The sequence below is a fragment of the Lissotriton helveticus genome, chromosome 12 (genome assembly GCF_964261635.1).
Source record: "Lissotriton helveticus chromosome 12, aLisHel1.1, whole genome shotgun sequence".
Classification (NCBI taxonomy): domain Eukaryota; kingdom Metazoa; phylum Chordata; class Amphibia; order Caudata; family Salamandridae; genus Lissotriton; species Lissotriton helveticus.
In genome coordinates this window covers 875760530-875774692 of record NC_136073.1, presented here as the reverse complement: position 1 = coordinate 875774692, position 14163 = coordinate 875760530, and the positions used below count along the sequence as shown (strand labels likewise).

The 14163-nt window shown below is 43.9% G+C and overlaps 1 protein-coding gene across 14 annotated transcripts in view; it reads left to right on the top strand.

The window, feature by feature from the left end:
* LOC144798493 (uncharacterized) overlaps window positions 1-14163 on the top strand; it is a 181092-nt gene that overhangs the window by 146761 nt on the left and 20168 nt on the right. For 9 of the 14 annotated variants that reach the window (XM_078669400.1, XM_078669404.1, XM_078669403.1 and 6 more), the window contains exon 18: window positions 13199-13311. The exons of 3 other annotated variants lie outside the window; for them this stretch is intronic. In XM_078669400.1, coding sequence (XP_078525526.1) covers window positions 13199-13311 — 113 coding nt within the window. Of the gene's footprint in view, window positions 1-13198; window positions 13316-14163 lie in introns of those variants that run through there. 2 more of the 14 variants (XM_078669405.1, XM_078669401.1) reach the window with 1 other exon arrangement.

Here is a 14163-nt window from a genome sequence, read left to right as displayed (position 1 = left end):
AACCTAAACATGAGAAACCACATCAACTCAATGGCCAAATCCGCCAGATTCCACCTGAGCTACCTATGGAAACTGAAACCCTTTCTAGCTGCTCCCGACCTAAAACTAGCAGTCCAATCATTAGTTATCTCTCGGCTGGAATATGGTTGCTCCACCCTCTCCGGTTTACCCAAGATCTCTCTGGCACCCTTAAAAGCCTGCCTCAACGCAGCCGCCAGACTACTTACTGGCTCTAGAAAATTCGATCACATCACCCCTCACCTGAAAGTGTTGAACTGGCTTCCCCTCGAGGCGAGGATTCCCTTCAAGATAGCATGCATCACGCATAAGGCCTTACGCTCCAACTCTCCGGCGTATCTAGCACAGAAGCTTGTGATATCCGGAGGAAGCAGAAACTCACGATCGGCAAATACCCTCCTACTCCGGCCTGCACGTTTTAAGGAAAACGAAATCTACCACCGGGCTTTCACCGGGACCGCTCCAAGAATATAGAACTTCTTCCCGCCTAACATCAGAAGTATCCACTCCCTGGCACGCTTCAAAAAAGAGGCTAAATCCTTCCTCATGGGTAAATTCCTTGGCTAACCCGCTCCACAGCCACCGAGAGAATTAGCACCCATGTGATATCCTGCCTATTGTATGATCTTTGACTCTGTAAAGTACACTGTGGTACAGTTTTCTTTTCTTTTTCAGTCCCTTACGTAAAGCACCCCTGTAACATCCTCCCTAATGTATGACCTTCTATTCTGTAAATTGCTCCTATGTACAGCTTTCATCCCCTCCCTCCTTTGCACATTCCCCTTTGACTCCCCGCCTACCATATGACCCTTGATTCTGTATAACCCTCTGATGTATTGTTTTTCCATGTGTCAACTGTCTGTTGTGTATTACTCTATGAAACCTGTAAAGCGCTCTGATACGCTCACTGGTCAAGTTCGCGCTCTATAAAACATTCAAATAAATAAATAAATAAGTAGGTCATTGCGCATGCCTACAAAATGACGCTGTCACCACCCCGCACCATTAAAAAACATATATATATCTATATATTTGCCTGATCTATAGCATTGACGACAAAATGACTGATTGTGTTTAACCCAGCTGTCTACCTCCGTTTATAGTCTAGTACCTCTAATTATTCTTATACCCTAGTATGTCCACATATACCAATTTACCTTGTCCCTTGCTACGTTCTTATGCATTTCGACAGCACCCTGACTGTACCCTAGAACCTCTCCTTTTTCCCTAGTACCTCTAGCTTTGCCTCTGCCCCAGTACCTCTTCATCTAACGTGTTACCTCTTCCTCTCCTCTGTCTTCCTCTATCCGTTATGCTTGTTCTCCAGTATTAGGGGTGTCTTTCATAGATTCACATGCCTGAATCATTCCCCGTCGTCGGAGTGGGAGTCCCACGGTACATAAAAAAGCAATAAAATGCTATAAATATATAGTAATACCAATAGAAATGAACCAGGAAGTAAAACAGCCAATGGTACAGTAGGCAAAAACTTCCCATCTATGACTATCATAGTCATTTTGTATAGTCCAAACTACAGCCAATCAGGCGCCAGCACCCACCAGAATGTTTTCCCCAGAGGCTCAGGCTCTCAGATTTTCTACCGCACGTCGTGTGAAGGGAGTCTCCCTGAGCTCTGCTCAGTTTTTTCTAACTTCTACTTCATCTGTGTCTTCTCTTCAGGATGTCTTCAAAGAAATCTCTCTTCAGAGCCTGTGACTGCTGTGGTAAGCCTCGGCTTTTTGAGAAGGATCCACACAAAAAGTGTATCTATTGTCTCTACCCAGACCACCAGGCCTCTGATTGTAAGATCTGCAGAACCATGCCTCAGAAGACTCTCAGAGATAGAGAGGGCCGTTTACTGCTGTGGTTGAAGAGGCTAAAGGATTCTTCTAATCCTGTTTCTGAAGTAGGCAGTGTCACCTCTGCTTCCACTTCAGCCTCCAGGAAGAGATCTGCGCCTGAGGGAATGTCATCTCCCAAGGCTAAACTGCCTAAAAAACAACCACCTGCTAAAGGACTGGATCAACCTTCCACTTCTCAGGCTGTCCCCACCTCCAGGGGCATGGAAGGCGCTTCTGCTTCCTCAAAGGGGAAAAAACTCAAGCTTCCCCTATCTTCTGACAGGATGTTACCACAGAATTCATCTCCGCCTCCTGTGAAGTCTTCTTCAGCTTCCTCGTCGACGAGAACGACGACTTCAGTGACATCTACGGTAACATTTTCATCTCCTAAACCTAGTATGGTTATGTCCTCGTCTACGGCATCTCCAACGATGGTTTTTGTTTCTGTGAGGCCTATTTCGTCGACGTCCGTCGTCGACGCCTCGTCGTCGACGCCTTTAAAGGCTTTACCGCCGACGAAAAAGACTCCGTCGACGAGCTCGTCGTCAGGCTCTACGCCGTCGACGAAAATAACACCGTCGACGAGGAGTGACTCGTCCACGAAGACGGTCCCGTCGACGAGGAGTGTCCCGTCGACGAAGGGTGTCCCGTCGACGAAGAGTGTCCCGTCGACGAAGAGTGTCCCGTCGACGAAGAGTGTCCCGTCGACGAAGAGTGTCCCGTCGACGAAGAGTGTCCCGTCGACGATGGGTGTCCCGTCGACGAAAACTGTCCCGTCGACGACGAGTGTCCCGTCGACGAAAGGTCTCCCGTCGACGACGAGTGTCCCGTCGACGACGACTATTTCGTTGCCGAAAAGTGTCCCGTCGACGAGAGGTGATCCGTCGACGACAAATCCATCGGAAGTTAACCCTCCGACGACGCCGCAGTTATCCTCATGCACGGCACTACAGGTGTGGTCTCCGTCGACGGTGTTTTTAACACCACGCCAAGCAGCAGAACAACTGCGCAACACTGTAATGAGGCTTTCACCCCTGCGTGTTTCACCTCACAAGGTGTCCTCTGAAGTCCCAGACCAACTACTGGATTCTGACAGTGACAATGGGATGGTCCAGAATACTTTTGGACAAGCCACTAGTCCATCGGAGTTACATATTAAACTTCAAGATGATGAATATGAGGATCCTCTCTCTCCTGCTGAAGTATCGATGCCTGTCACTACCCCTGTTGCTCAAGTGCCTTTGGATTTAATATCCAACTTACAATTTATGCTGGACGATTACTATCGGAGGTTTCCACCTTCGGAATCGGCAGGTTCTGGACAAGCAACTCCAATTTCGGAAACGCCTCCACCCGTGCTCCCATCGGTGTGCCCACCTTCACACCCACAACCTGCTCACGAAGAGGACCCGCAATCCTCGGAAGATGACGACCAACGGGAAGAAGGAGAAGTGGATGATTTATCGGAGTGGGAGGACTATCAGGTCCAATCTCCTTCTACATCTCCTCAGACTGCGTCGGCCTCCCCTCCTGTTGATGTAGCAAATTTTCACTTGCTGATGGAGCGTGCAACCGCACGTTTTCATATGAAAATGGAGCATACTCAACAAGAATGTTTCCTTTACGATTTTAAAGATCAGCCCAGACGACAAATTAGGACAATACCCATTGTGGAATTCATCTGGAAGGAAGGTGTTAAGGTGATGTCAACGCCGGCTTCCATTCCTCCAGTCTTGCCAAGAATTGATAAGAAATATAAAGCTCCAGACAAGACGCCTGCCTGTCTCATTGGACAAGCAAAACTTGACTCGGTAATTGTCCAGGCGGCTCAGAAAAGGGCCAGAAATCCGTCCTCTGCAGTTACGGCGCCGCCGGATAGAGATGGCAGACGCCTAGACTCAATAGGAAAACGAGTTTCCACCATGGCTGCAACGACTGTCCGTGCTGCCAACGCATTAGCCATCTTAGGTCGTTACGACCGTCAAATGTGGTCTGACATCTCACCAATTTATCGATCTACTCCCTGAGCCATCCAAGGCGGAAGCACTCCAGATTCTCAATGAAGGTCAAAGGACCTCTGAAGAGATAATTGATTCAGCTGTTGATGTGGCATCTACAGGTTTTCGCCAATTAGCAGGGGCTGCGGTTCTCCGTAGACAGGGGTGGTTACGTTCCACTGCCTTCAGACAGGAAGTACAAAACCGAGTTCTAGACATGCCATTTGATGGCGAATATTTATTCGGCCCCAAGGTAGAGGAGGCCTTACAGACTATCAAGAAGGATACCGAAACGGCCAAGTCCTTAGGCACTCTACAATTTCACAAGCCGCCCTTTCGAGGAGCGAGAGGACGAGGAACGTCCTTCAATAGAGGTGGATACCAGCAACAACATCAACAATCCTCATACCGTCAGGGTAATCAGCGCTACCAAAATCAGCGCTACCAGTCTTATGGGCAGAAAAGATCTCACTACACCCCAAACAGGGGTAAGGCTACCTACCGCGGCAAGGACAAGCGACAATGATATTTTTCACCTGCCACCACCGTCTTTCCACCCTCTCAAAAGACTTGGCGGAAGAATCTCCAAATTTTACTCCAATTGGCAGTCGATAACAACGGACAAATGGGTCCTGGATATTGTCGCCAGGGGCCATGCCCTAGAATTCGAAAAATTTCCCCCAAATGTACCGCCAAAGGGCCCGCCTCCAGCTCACCTGAAGGAGCTTCTTACCCAAATCAAAATGATGATACAAAAAGGAGCTATCGAGAGCGTTCCTCAGAGGATGAGAGGACTAGGATTTTACTCCAGGTTCTTCCTGATCAGAAAGAAGAACGGGGAGTGGCGCCCGATCCTCGATCTTCGTGCATTAAACAAATATCTAAGGAAATTGACGTTCCGGATGCTCTCTCTTCAAGAAATTTTGCATCTTTTAACAGCAGGAGATTGCATGGTCACCCTAGACCTCCAAGATGCATATTTCCACATCCCCATCCTACCTCGCCACAGGGAATTCCTTCGCTTCAGGGTGGCTGGCAGGGACTACCAATTCAAAGTCCTTCCTTTTGGACTACGGTCAGCTCCAAGAGTTTTTACGAAGGTTTTAGCTCCAGTAGCTGCGCACCTCCGGCTGGAGGGAATACAAATTTTCCCATATCTGGACGATTGCCTTATAAAGGCCAATTCTCATGGCACCGTTCAACGTCACCTTCACCAGTGTCTCCACCTGTTTCAGTCTCTAGGCCTGACAATAAATTTCTCCAAATCCCAAATGCAATCGTCTCAAAGAATAGCATTCTTAGGAGCAATGTTGGACACTCACAAATGCAAAGCTTTCGTCTCCAAGGAGAGACAAATGAAAATAAGTCGGCTAGCACAAGATCTCATGCAAAGAAAGTCAGTTTCTGTCCGACTATACAAATCCTTTCTGGGGATGGCATCGGCTTGTATTCCATTACTTCCAAATTGCCGGCTTCAAATGAGGCCGCTGCAGGAGGAACTAGCCCTGCAGTGGCAACAGGTTTCAGGCACTTTCGAGGACCTCATTCAAATCACACCACTCATGAAGGAGTCTCTTCTGTGGTGGACACAGAGGTGTCATCTCAGTCAGGGTCATGCGTTCCTTCAAGAACCACCAAGTCTCACCATCACTACAGATGCATCCCTCGAGGGCTGGGGGGCTCATCTGCAAGGCCTCACAATCAGTGGCAAATGGACTGTGCAACAGAAACTGTGGCACATCAATCGTTTGGAACTGAGAGCCATTTTTCTTGCCCTCAAGGCGTTTTGTGCCATCATTCAGAACACCAATGTGTTGATAAGAACAGACAACACAACAAGTATGCACTACGTCAACAAACAGGGAGGAACTCGATCTCTTCTCCTGTCTCAAGAGGCGCAGGAATTATGGACATGGGCTCTTCACCACAATGTACAGTTGCATGCGGTGCATGTTCCGGGAACGGAAAACGTCCTTGCGGATGCACTCAGCAGGGCCACAATCACCAACCACGAATGGGAGCTTCACCAGAACACAGTGGACCACATCTTTCATCAGTGGGGTTGGCCAGACCTGGACCTATTTGCGACAAGTACCAACAGCAAATGCCTGAGCTTCGCCAGCTGGCACCCCCACAAGAATTCTCTGGGGAATGCATTCTCCCTCGATTGGTCCCTGAGGTTTGCGTACGCTTTCCCACCGATTCCGTTAGTCCCCAGGGTTCTGCGGAAGATGAGGAAGGAACCTTGCCGACTGATCCTGATCGCGCCCAGATGGCCGCGCCAGTATTGGTTTACGGAGCTCCTCCTACTATCAGAGAGCAAACCAATTCAGTTACATCCAATCCCGAACTTGCTCAGTGTTCAGGAAGGTCAAGTCTTCCATCCGGACCCAGCATCGCTGAGATTAGCGGCTTGGCTCCTGAACACCATGAGTTTGCACACTTGAACATCCCAGCAGACTGTAAAGAGGTGTTGGCCAAAGCTAGAGCACCCGCAACCATCAAGACTTACAGTCTCAAATGGAAACGCTTCTGTATCTGGTGCCGTTCAACAGGTGTTCACCCCTTTTTGGCAAAGCCTGAGGAAATTCTTCCTTTTTTCTTGCAGTTGGCACGAACAGGTCTGTCCCACGCTACTTTGAAGGTATTTCTGGCTGCAATATCCAGATATCGACAGGATGGGTCCAATTCTCTGTATTCATCAAGAATTATCCAACAGTTCTTTAAAGGCCTCTTTAGAATGTTCCCTCCAGTACGTCGTCCACCTCCTTTGTGGCATCTGAATGTGGTCCTGGGTCAACTCATGCGTCACCCATTTGAGCCCATCCATCGAGCTGACTTGAAGTATCTTTCGTGGAAGGTATCACTGCTTTTAGCCTTAACATCCGCCAAGAGAGTTAGTGATATCCAAGCTTTCACTGTTCATCATCCTTTCCTCCAATTCACTAGCGATTCTGTCATACTTCGCACAAATCCCAAATACATTCCTAAAGTACCTTCGGATTTTCATCTGAACGAACCTGTTGTTCTTAAATCATTTTTTCCAGACCCGCAAACTCCTGCGGAAAGAGCTTTACACTCGCTTGACATTAGAAGATGTCTTAAATTCTATCTACAAAGAACTTCTGCTGTACGCACCTCTGACCAGTTGTTCATTACCTACGGTGCGATTCGTAAAGGGCAGGCAGTATCAAAACAGACTATTGCAAGATGGATATCTGCTGCCATTGCCTTTTGCCATGCACAGGCTGGGAGACCTTTACCATCTGCGCCCAGAGCGCACTCTACAAGAGCAGTCTCCTCATCTACGGCCTTATTCGCTGGAGTCCCACTTCAGCAGATCTGCAAGGCGGCGACTTGGGCGAGTCGCCATACCTTTACCAGACATTACTGTCTAGAGTCCATCAGCGAGGCTGATACTTCTGTGGGTCGAGCTGTTCTACGGAATCTGTTTCATTAAGGTGAGCCTCTGTTTCCCACCTCCTTGTTTTCTGCTGTCAGACGCTTCTTATGTTATGTTTTCACATATTTTCTTGATTGCATTATGTTATGCTTTATATGATATGTGTTTATTCACTTTGCATTGTTATTTGCATTACTAGCTGACAAGCTGGGTGTTATGAGCGTCTGTTCAGCAAAGATATGTACTGCTAGCTACTCTGATTCAGGCATGTGAATCTATGAAAGACACCCCTAATACTGGAGAAGAACAATAGTTACTTACCTGTAATCTGTGGTTCTCCAGTATTGGTGTCTTTCATAGATTCACATGCAACCCGCCCACCTCCCCTCAGAGGCTTTCTAGGCTATTATGGTTTACCTTCACTCCTTGCGAGAAAATCTGAGAGCCTGAGCCTCTGGGGAGAACATTCTGGTGGGTGCTGGCGCCTGATTGGCTGTAGTTTGGACTATACAAAATGACTATGATAGTCATAGATGGGAAGTTTTTGCCTACTGTACCATTGGCTGTTTTACTTCCTGGTTCATTTCTATTGGTATTACTATATATTTATAGCATTTTATTGCTTTTTTATGTACCGTGGGACTCCCACTCCGACGACGGGGAATGATTCAGGCATGTGAATCTATGAAAGACACCAATACTGGAGAACCACAGATTACAGGTAAGTAACTATTGTTCTTCTCTTTTATCATTACATATTTTCTTGTCCATGGTTGCTGGTGTGATTGATGTCAAACTTGCACTCGTTATTTGACTAAGAGGTTGTTTTTTTTCCTTTGGGGGAATTAGCCAAACTTGACCATCACCATCCTGACCGATTCCTCTGCATGGTCTCCAGCTCAGTCTTTGGAATATAAATCGGGTACTAAGTAGATCAATAAGTTCACTATTAGAGCCCGTGCAAGCATGTAGTCCTAAGGAGCATTAATGGAAGATTTTCTCCTGGGCGTGTAATCTACAGATGCATGGAACTGCTCCATATAAATGTATATTTAGTGGGGTGGTAAATAAAAGATTGGCAGATAGGAGGCCTGCTGACATCATTACATAAAGGTCTGTACAAGGAACTTTCTGCAGTTGTCTCCATTTGTCTGCAATGTTCAGTGAGCTGACATGCATAGAAGCAGCAACAGGCATGTTGGTAATCTCATAGTAATCCAATATTATTAGATATATTCCTGAAATGTGTTATTGATATCTAGCCTCACTTACCAGAAATTATTATTTTCCATGTGGCAAATTCACTTTTTCACATTTCCATACTTATTAGATGAGAACGATGTTTATGAGAGGTGTGAAAACAATTGTTCTAATTCTAAAGCTGATTAGTTAGGATAGTACATGCCTCACTCTTGAACATAGCCAAATCCCTTGTTTGAATTTAGTACATATATAATTTGTTAAGCAAACAGTTGGTTGGTTTTCAGCATGTCTTGCCTGTCCTCCCTCTGAAAGTGTTTTCCACAGTGGATACGTGGGTCTTAACATATATGCAAAATTATGTTTCACTCCCTTATTTAAAGATAGTTGAATAAAGGATTTTATATCTCTAGAACACTGAATTAATTTTTATTTAATTGTTTGGGGTCACCGTTAGACATTTACTGGCCAAATGTATTCAGATGAATGTGCGATTTCCAAGAGGCGTTCAGATGAAATCTCTCCCAAGAATGTCATGACAAAATGCAGCTGAATTTTGAGGGATTTTCCCAAATTCATATTTTGTAAAAAGCCATCGTTTCTAGAGAATGTCCTATGGAGTATCTCCTGAAAGAACCCAAAGATGTATAGAGCGTGACAGTCCCCATAACACTATTTCTCTGTTGTGGAACAGTGTATCAGAAAATTGTGCTCCAAGTACAGACATTGGGTGCAGAGTAGAACAACACCTCTGTGCCAAAGTACAACATTGTACTCTCTCATTCATTGTATTACAGCCAACAGAACGTTAATTGTAAATCCTGTACCAGCACAAGCAGCATCTTTCATGCAGTGCCAGGTGATGTATTTGTCACAGTTTAGCATTAGTGAACATTACTTCATATTTATGCAGGTTTGAGGCCAGTGTATCTTTCTGCTCGCTTTGCCATGGTGAGTTGATAATATATAGTTGGTGCTTAGTATAGCAGATGAGCAGCTTACCATGGCAGACATGCTTCTTGTGATTCAAAAGGTACTTTATCATTTGGCTAGGATCTTGCTCGCAGTGGCAGGTTGTTGGTCAGCGTGCCCAGCTGCCGTTCAGTATGTCACTGTATTGCACCATACATCAAGGAGCTGCTAAAGTAGTGTGTCTCATTAAGTCCGGATGCAGTGAAATATGGAAGGGCTCTTGAAAAGGACAGGGGTAGTGACTGGGTCATGCAAGTGGCACCTTTGTGCTGGTCTCTTTGTCCATCCTTTCCATTTCCCCAAACTTGAGACTTTGGCCTGATGTCCTGTGAAGTCGGTGACTACTATGGTCTTCTGTGTGTAGCTAATCAGAGGTGTGTAGTTGGTTCTCATGGTCAAGCTGATTCCTGTTCCTGGACATCAAACCCAGGGAGCACATACAATCCGTTTGAAATGGTTTTGCAGGCTCCATTGACGCACAAAGTGAACTTCATGCCTACCCTTTACAGGGTGTATTAGAAACAGGGCTTCGCGTAAGTGCATTCAACAATTATGAAACACAAGTCAGAATAGATATCATGACAGGCTTGTTTGGTCTGGGCTATAGATAAAATGTTATATGAAAAAAAACTAAAGCTTGGTCGTTTCTCCATTTCCTCCCTTTAGTTTCTGGTCATTGGGAACGAGGCTCTTGAGCTCACTCTTTTGAAATTTTGAGGACAAAGAGAGAACAAGTTGCAATTGCAATTTAACTGTAAATCGTGTGTGATACATTACACTTCATAGATGTGTTCTTATTGTAATTCTTATTTTGTTAACCTTATTGGGCAGTGACCTTATTGATAATTAATACTGGAATATGTTACATTTCATGTGTATTGGAATTTTGGTGTCTTTCTTGCCTGTCTTACTCAACACATGCAAAACCTTTTTTTCCTCATTGACTTACCTTTTACTTATCTGAATTTGGTAATTTAGCAATGATGTTTACTTACCACAAAACATTGATCCTACATGCAGTCTACCACTTGCTGTTCGAGTTCTACATAAACGTCCACCATTGCTGCGCAGTTTCATGAGCATTTCTTCTTACCTGGTGAGGAAGTGAAACGAGAAATAAACTTTTCATCTGAAGGAAGAGTTTTTGACCAAGGGCGAGATATAAAAAGATCAACAATTCCTAAACCGTTGACCTGGATTTTTGGATGGCAATTTGGTTTACGATCAACGCACGCTCACCAGTGAATTGGAACATATGGACATTTAAGGACCGCAGTACTTGTTGCTATCTCCTACATTTCACAGCTACCATACAATCTCCGTATCTGATTTTAAGTTTGAGCATAGTCCGCAGACTGAGAATATGGATGAAATAGCAGTACTTTAAAATTTACGTTCTTTGTTTATTTATTTTAAAACAGCTTACCTTGACTGATTGTACTATTGGTGATATGTTACCTTCATCAGAATTTGTAGATAATGCCTGCAGGATTGCTGATCTTTGTAAAGTTTTAATAAGAGCGTATTATGACTACCAAACGCTTGTGTTGCAGAAATTGATTCGTTTCTTCGAAACCAACTTGTCAATATTGTGAAGATGAAAACGGAATATGTTTTCTGTACATTCTAAGCTCATCAGTTTGAAATTGAAAGGCTCCACTTGAAAAAGGAAAATGAATGAACTGTTACTTGATAGATTCCAATTACTTAATTGGATTGATTGTGGAGGACTCTGTATTGAGTGCAGACGGAGGACGTCACTTACTGCCACTGATGACAAGTTTTGCGCCTTGCTTTAACTGGCGGCGTTTTCTGTACAGTATTCTCTTTTTAATTCAAGATTGGATTTCAGTCTTAGCCGCTGAAATAAAATTATTTGATAAGGTTTGCTTTTTGTGCTGGCCATGGACCATATTTTCTCTGCATACACATTTATTTAAGATTCTTTTGCTTAATAGACTTAGTCTGTTCCCTTTGTACAGTAACGCATCTGTGCTGCACGAAGCAGTGCTATTCCTTGTCGGTTCATCAGATTTAATATATAGACATTCGCTCTGAGTGCTGTCTATCAATGTAAAGTTTTACATCCAATAAAATGCCTATTTGGGCCTCGTTCCACTCATTTGATTCTGCTTTTATATGAGTCTAACCTGATTTTAGAATTCAAAACTTTGCTATAAAAATGTTTCCCTTGTCTTTTAATTATACTTTTCTTTGAGTTTGACAAAGTATTGTACCTTGCGAGGCCATGTACAAGTCTTTAAAAATATATCCAGCAGTTAAAACAACTGACGACCCTCCATCCGTTCTTTTCTTCTTCTTTTGGTCTCGTGCTGAGTGTGTGATGCGTCATGGAGCTGCACAGTGGTCACTGCGTGTTTGGCTAGGGAAATCACCTAGCTTCACACCAGAAGACATTTTTGCATTTGGGTTTTAATTTAATATTGTGCAGGATTTAGAGATTAAGCTGTCTAGCGAGTCCACAGATGTGGCGTTTGTTTAAGTGACTTTGTTGCTATGATTGCTGCTGCAAACAAAATGTAGAATACACTTCTTCCTCCTTTGGATATAGGACTTGGGCGGATAAGCTACCTTTTTGTCAGAGTCTAAAGTGAATCCTCAATACAAAATTGACTGCTTCTTCGGCTATAATTTATTGGTATTGACGTTTGAGCTGCAGAAGGTCCTTAACCAAAGTTGCACATTTTTCATGCATTAGGTCTGACATATCTTCGATATACCTCAAACTATTGCAACAGTCGTTGTGTGGGCGGTTAACTAAAATAACTTGCCTGCATTAGTGGTTGGTATTTCAGTGATCTAATCGCTGGCCCTAAACAGTGCCCGTGCCTGCGGCATTAGTCATGGCTCAGGATGTGTCCTTTAACTTCGTTTTTTAATAAGGCCATGGTGATATAGGACATAGAGAAATTAAACACTTGGTTTCCAAAGTACTGTGTGTCAGCATTTAATGGTGCCCTTTATGCTTGAGGCTTTACTAACTGAACTATTTGCTGGACTGAATTCTTGGCTTGTGGACTTCCAACTAATGAAGAAGTAGAGGTTTGATGGATATAAACCAAAAGTTCTGCTTCGTCAGCATGGACTATGGACTATCCGGTTGGACTCCATTGGAATCATGCCAGAAGAAATAGGATGTAAAATGGCATGTGGATTTGCGCTTTGTCTACTTCATCTTGTAGAGTTTGAATAATATGGACTTTTACACAGTGCCGCAAGTAGTCTCAATCTTGGATTACGGTAATGCTGGCACCTTGGAAACTATATATTCAGTAAATATTTACTGTTGGACGTCATTTAAGATTTGCTGAAATTTCGGATTGCTTTACCTGCTAATCGCGTCCTTCATTGAGATTCTGAACCCATTCTTACTCCTTGAGCGCCCATTTTGGTTTCTGCTTGTTATTAGTAGTATTGTCTACTGTAGATATATAGAATTCTATGTTGTTGGCAGTGGTTTTAATTTACATGGGGCCAGCCTGTTTATATTCTGAGGACAGAAACTCAAGCTTACCCATGTTGGTTACAATTTTAGCCTTCAACGCTTAAAAACCTTGAATGACATACCATTTTTTTTTTAATTAGCAATGTTTCTAGATCTAATTAAAACTAGAATAATGTTCTGCTTGCTAGAATATATTACATCATTATGTGTACAAACGATTGTCGAACCTGTGAAGGTGAGACACCCACAAAGAAGGCATCTATTAAACATAAACATTAACTTTTGTATTTCCACTTTGCAGAAAAAGTTGAAACAGGCAGTGCCAGTTGGCACGAAACAGACCAAGAAAGAAGCAGACGTTCCGGAAGGGAGCTGTGAAACGGATGAAGAGACAGCTAAGGAGCCTGTCAAAGTGTAAGTTAACTGGTCTCCAGTAAGGAAAGACCTCAGGAGCCTTTCAGTTAGTATTAGTTCTTGTTTCCTATAGAGACCCATCTACTCATGTTTCTTAGATCTCCTCTCCAAGACATTATGTCTACCGGGCAGTGTAATAGAGCAAATTTTGCACAAATTAAAAATAATTTAGAAAATGGAATCCAGTGGATACTTGCAGCCACTCTCAGCCTCTAGTTCTTCTTGCACCCAAGTGCTCTCCATACTTCAGTCCTATCGTCTCTATTTTGAGACATCAGCCAAAGGTGGATGGTGAGCAGCAGCTGATATTTCCTCAAATTTAAACACTTATTTTTTTAGGGGTTTTATTTTTAAATTTAGGTGGAGCCGACATCCCAAATGACAGTGATTAGCCTCTGCAGCTACTGTACAGGTAATGTTTATGGGCAAGTGGTACGTTCATGGTCTCACTGTAACCATCCGCATTCCTCTGCCAAAGTTATCACACTTATTGCATAAAACTCCAGAATACAAGGCACTCTCACAAACCAAAATCCCTGCTTCCAAGTAATGGTTTTGAAATGAAGAAAGGGGGAATCGTTTTTTTTCTGGAAACCAGCCAACCTTGGATAAAGGGATTTTGATAAGGCCTTCTTTGTCTTGAGGTTTGCCATTGGTAGCTATATAATAGTTGGCTTAAGAGCCTAAGCCTAAAAAAGAACATTTAAATTCCAAACAGATGGAAATGACAAGGAATAATTAGAGGAGCTCTTTAAAACGCTGATTAACAACCACTTTCCATAGGTAAAAACATTCTCTTCCGAGTTCACGGTGTTGTTAGACAGTGACTGGATGAGGAGTGTTCCTGGATAG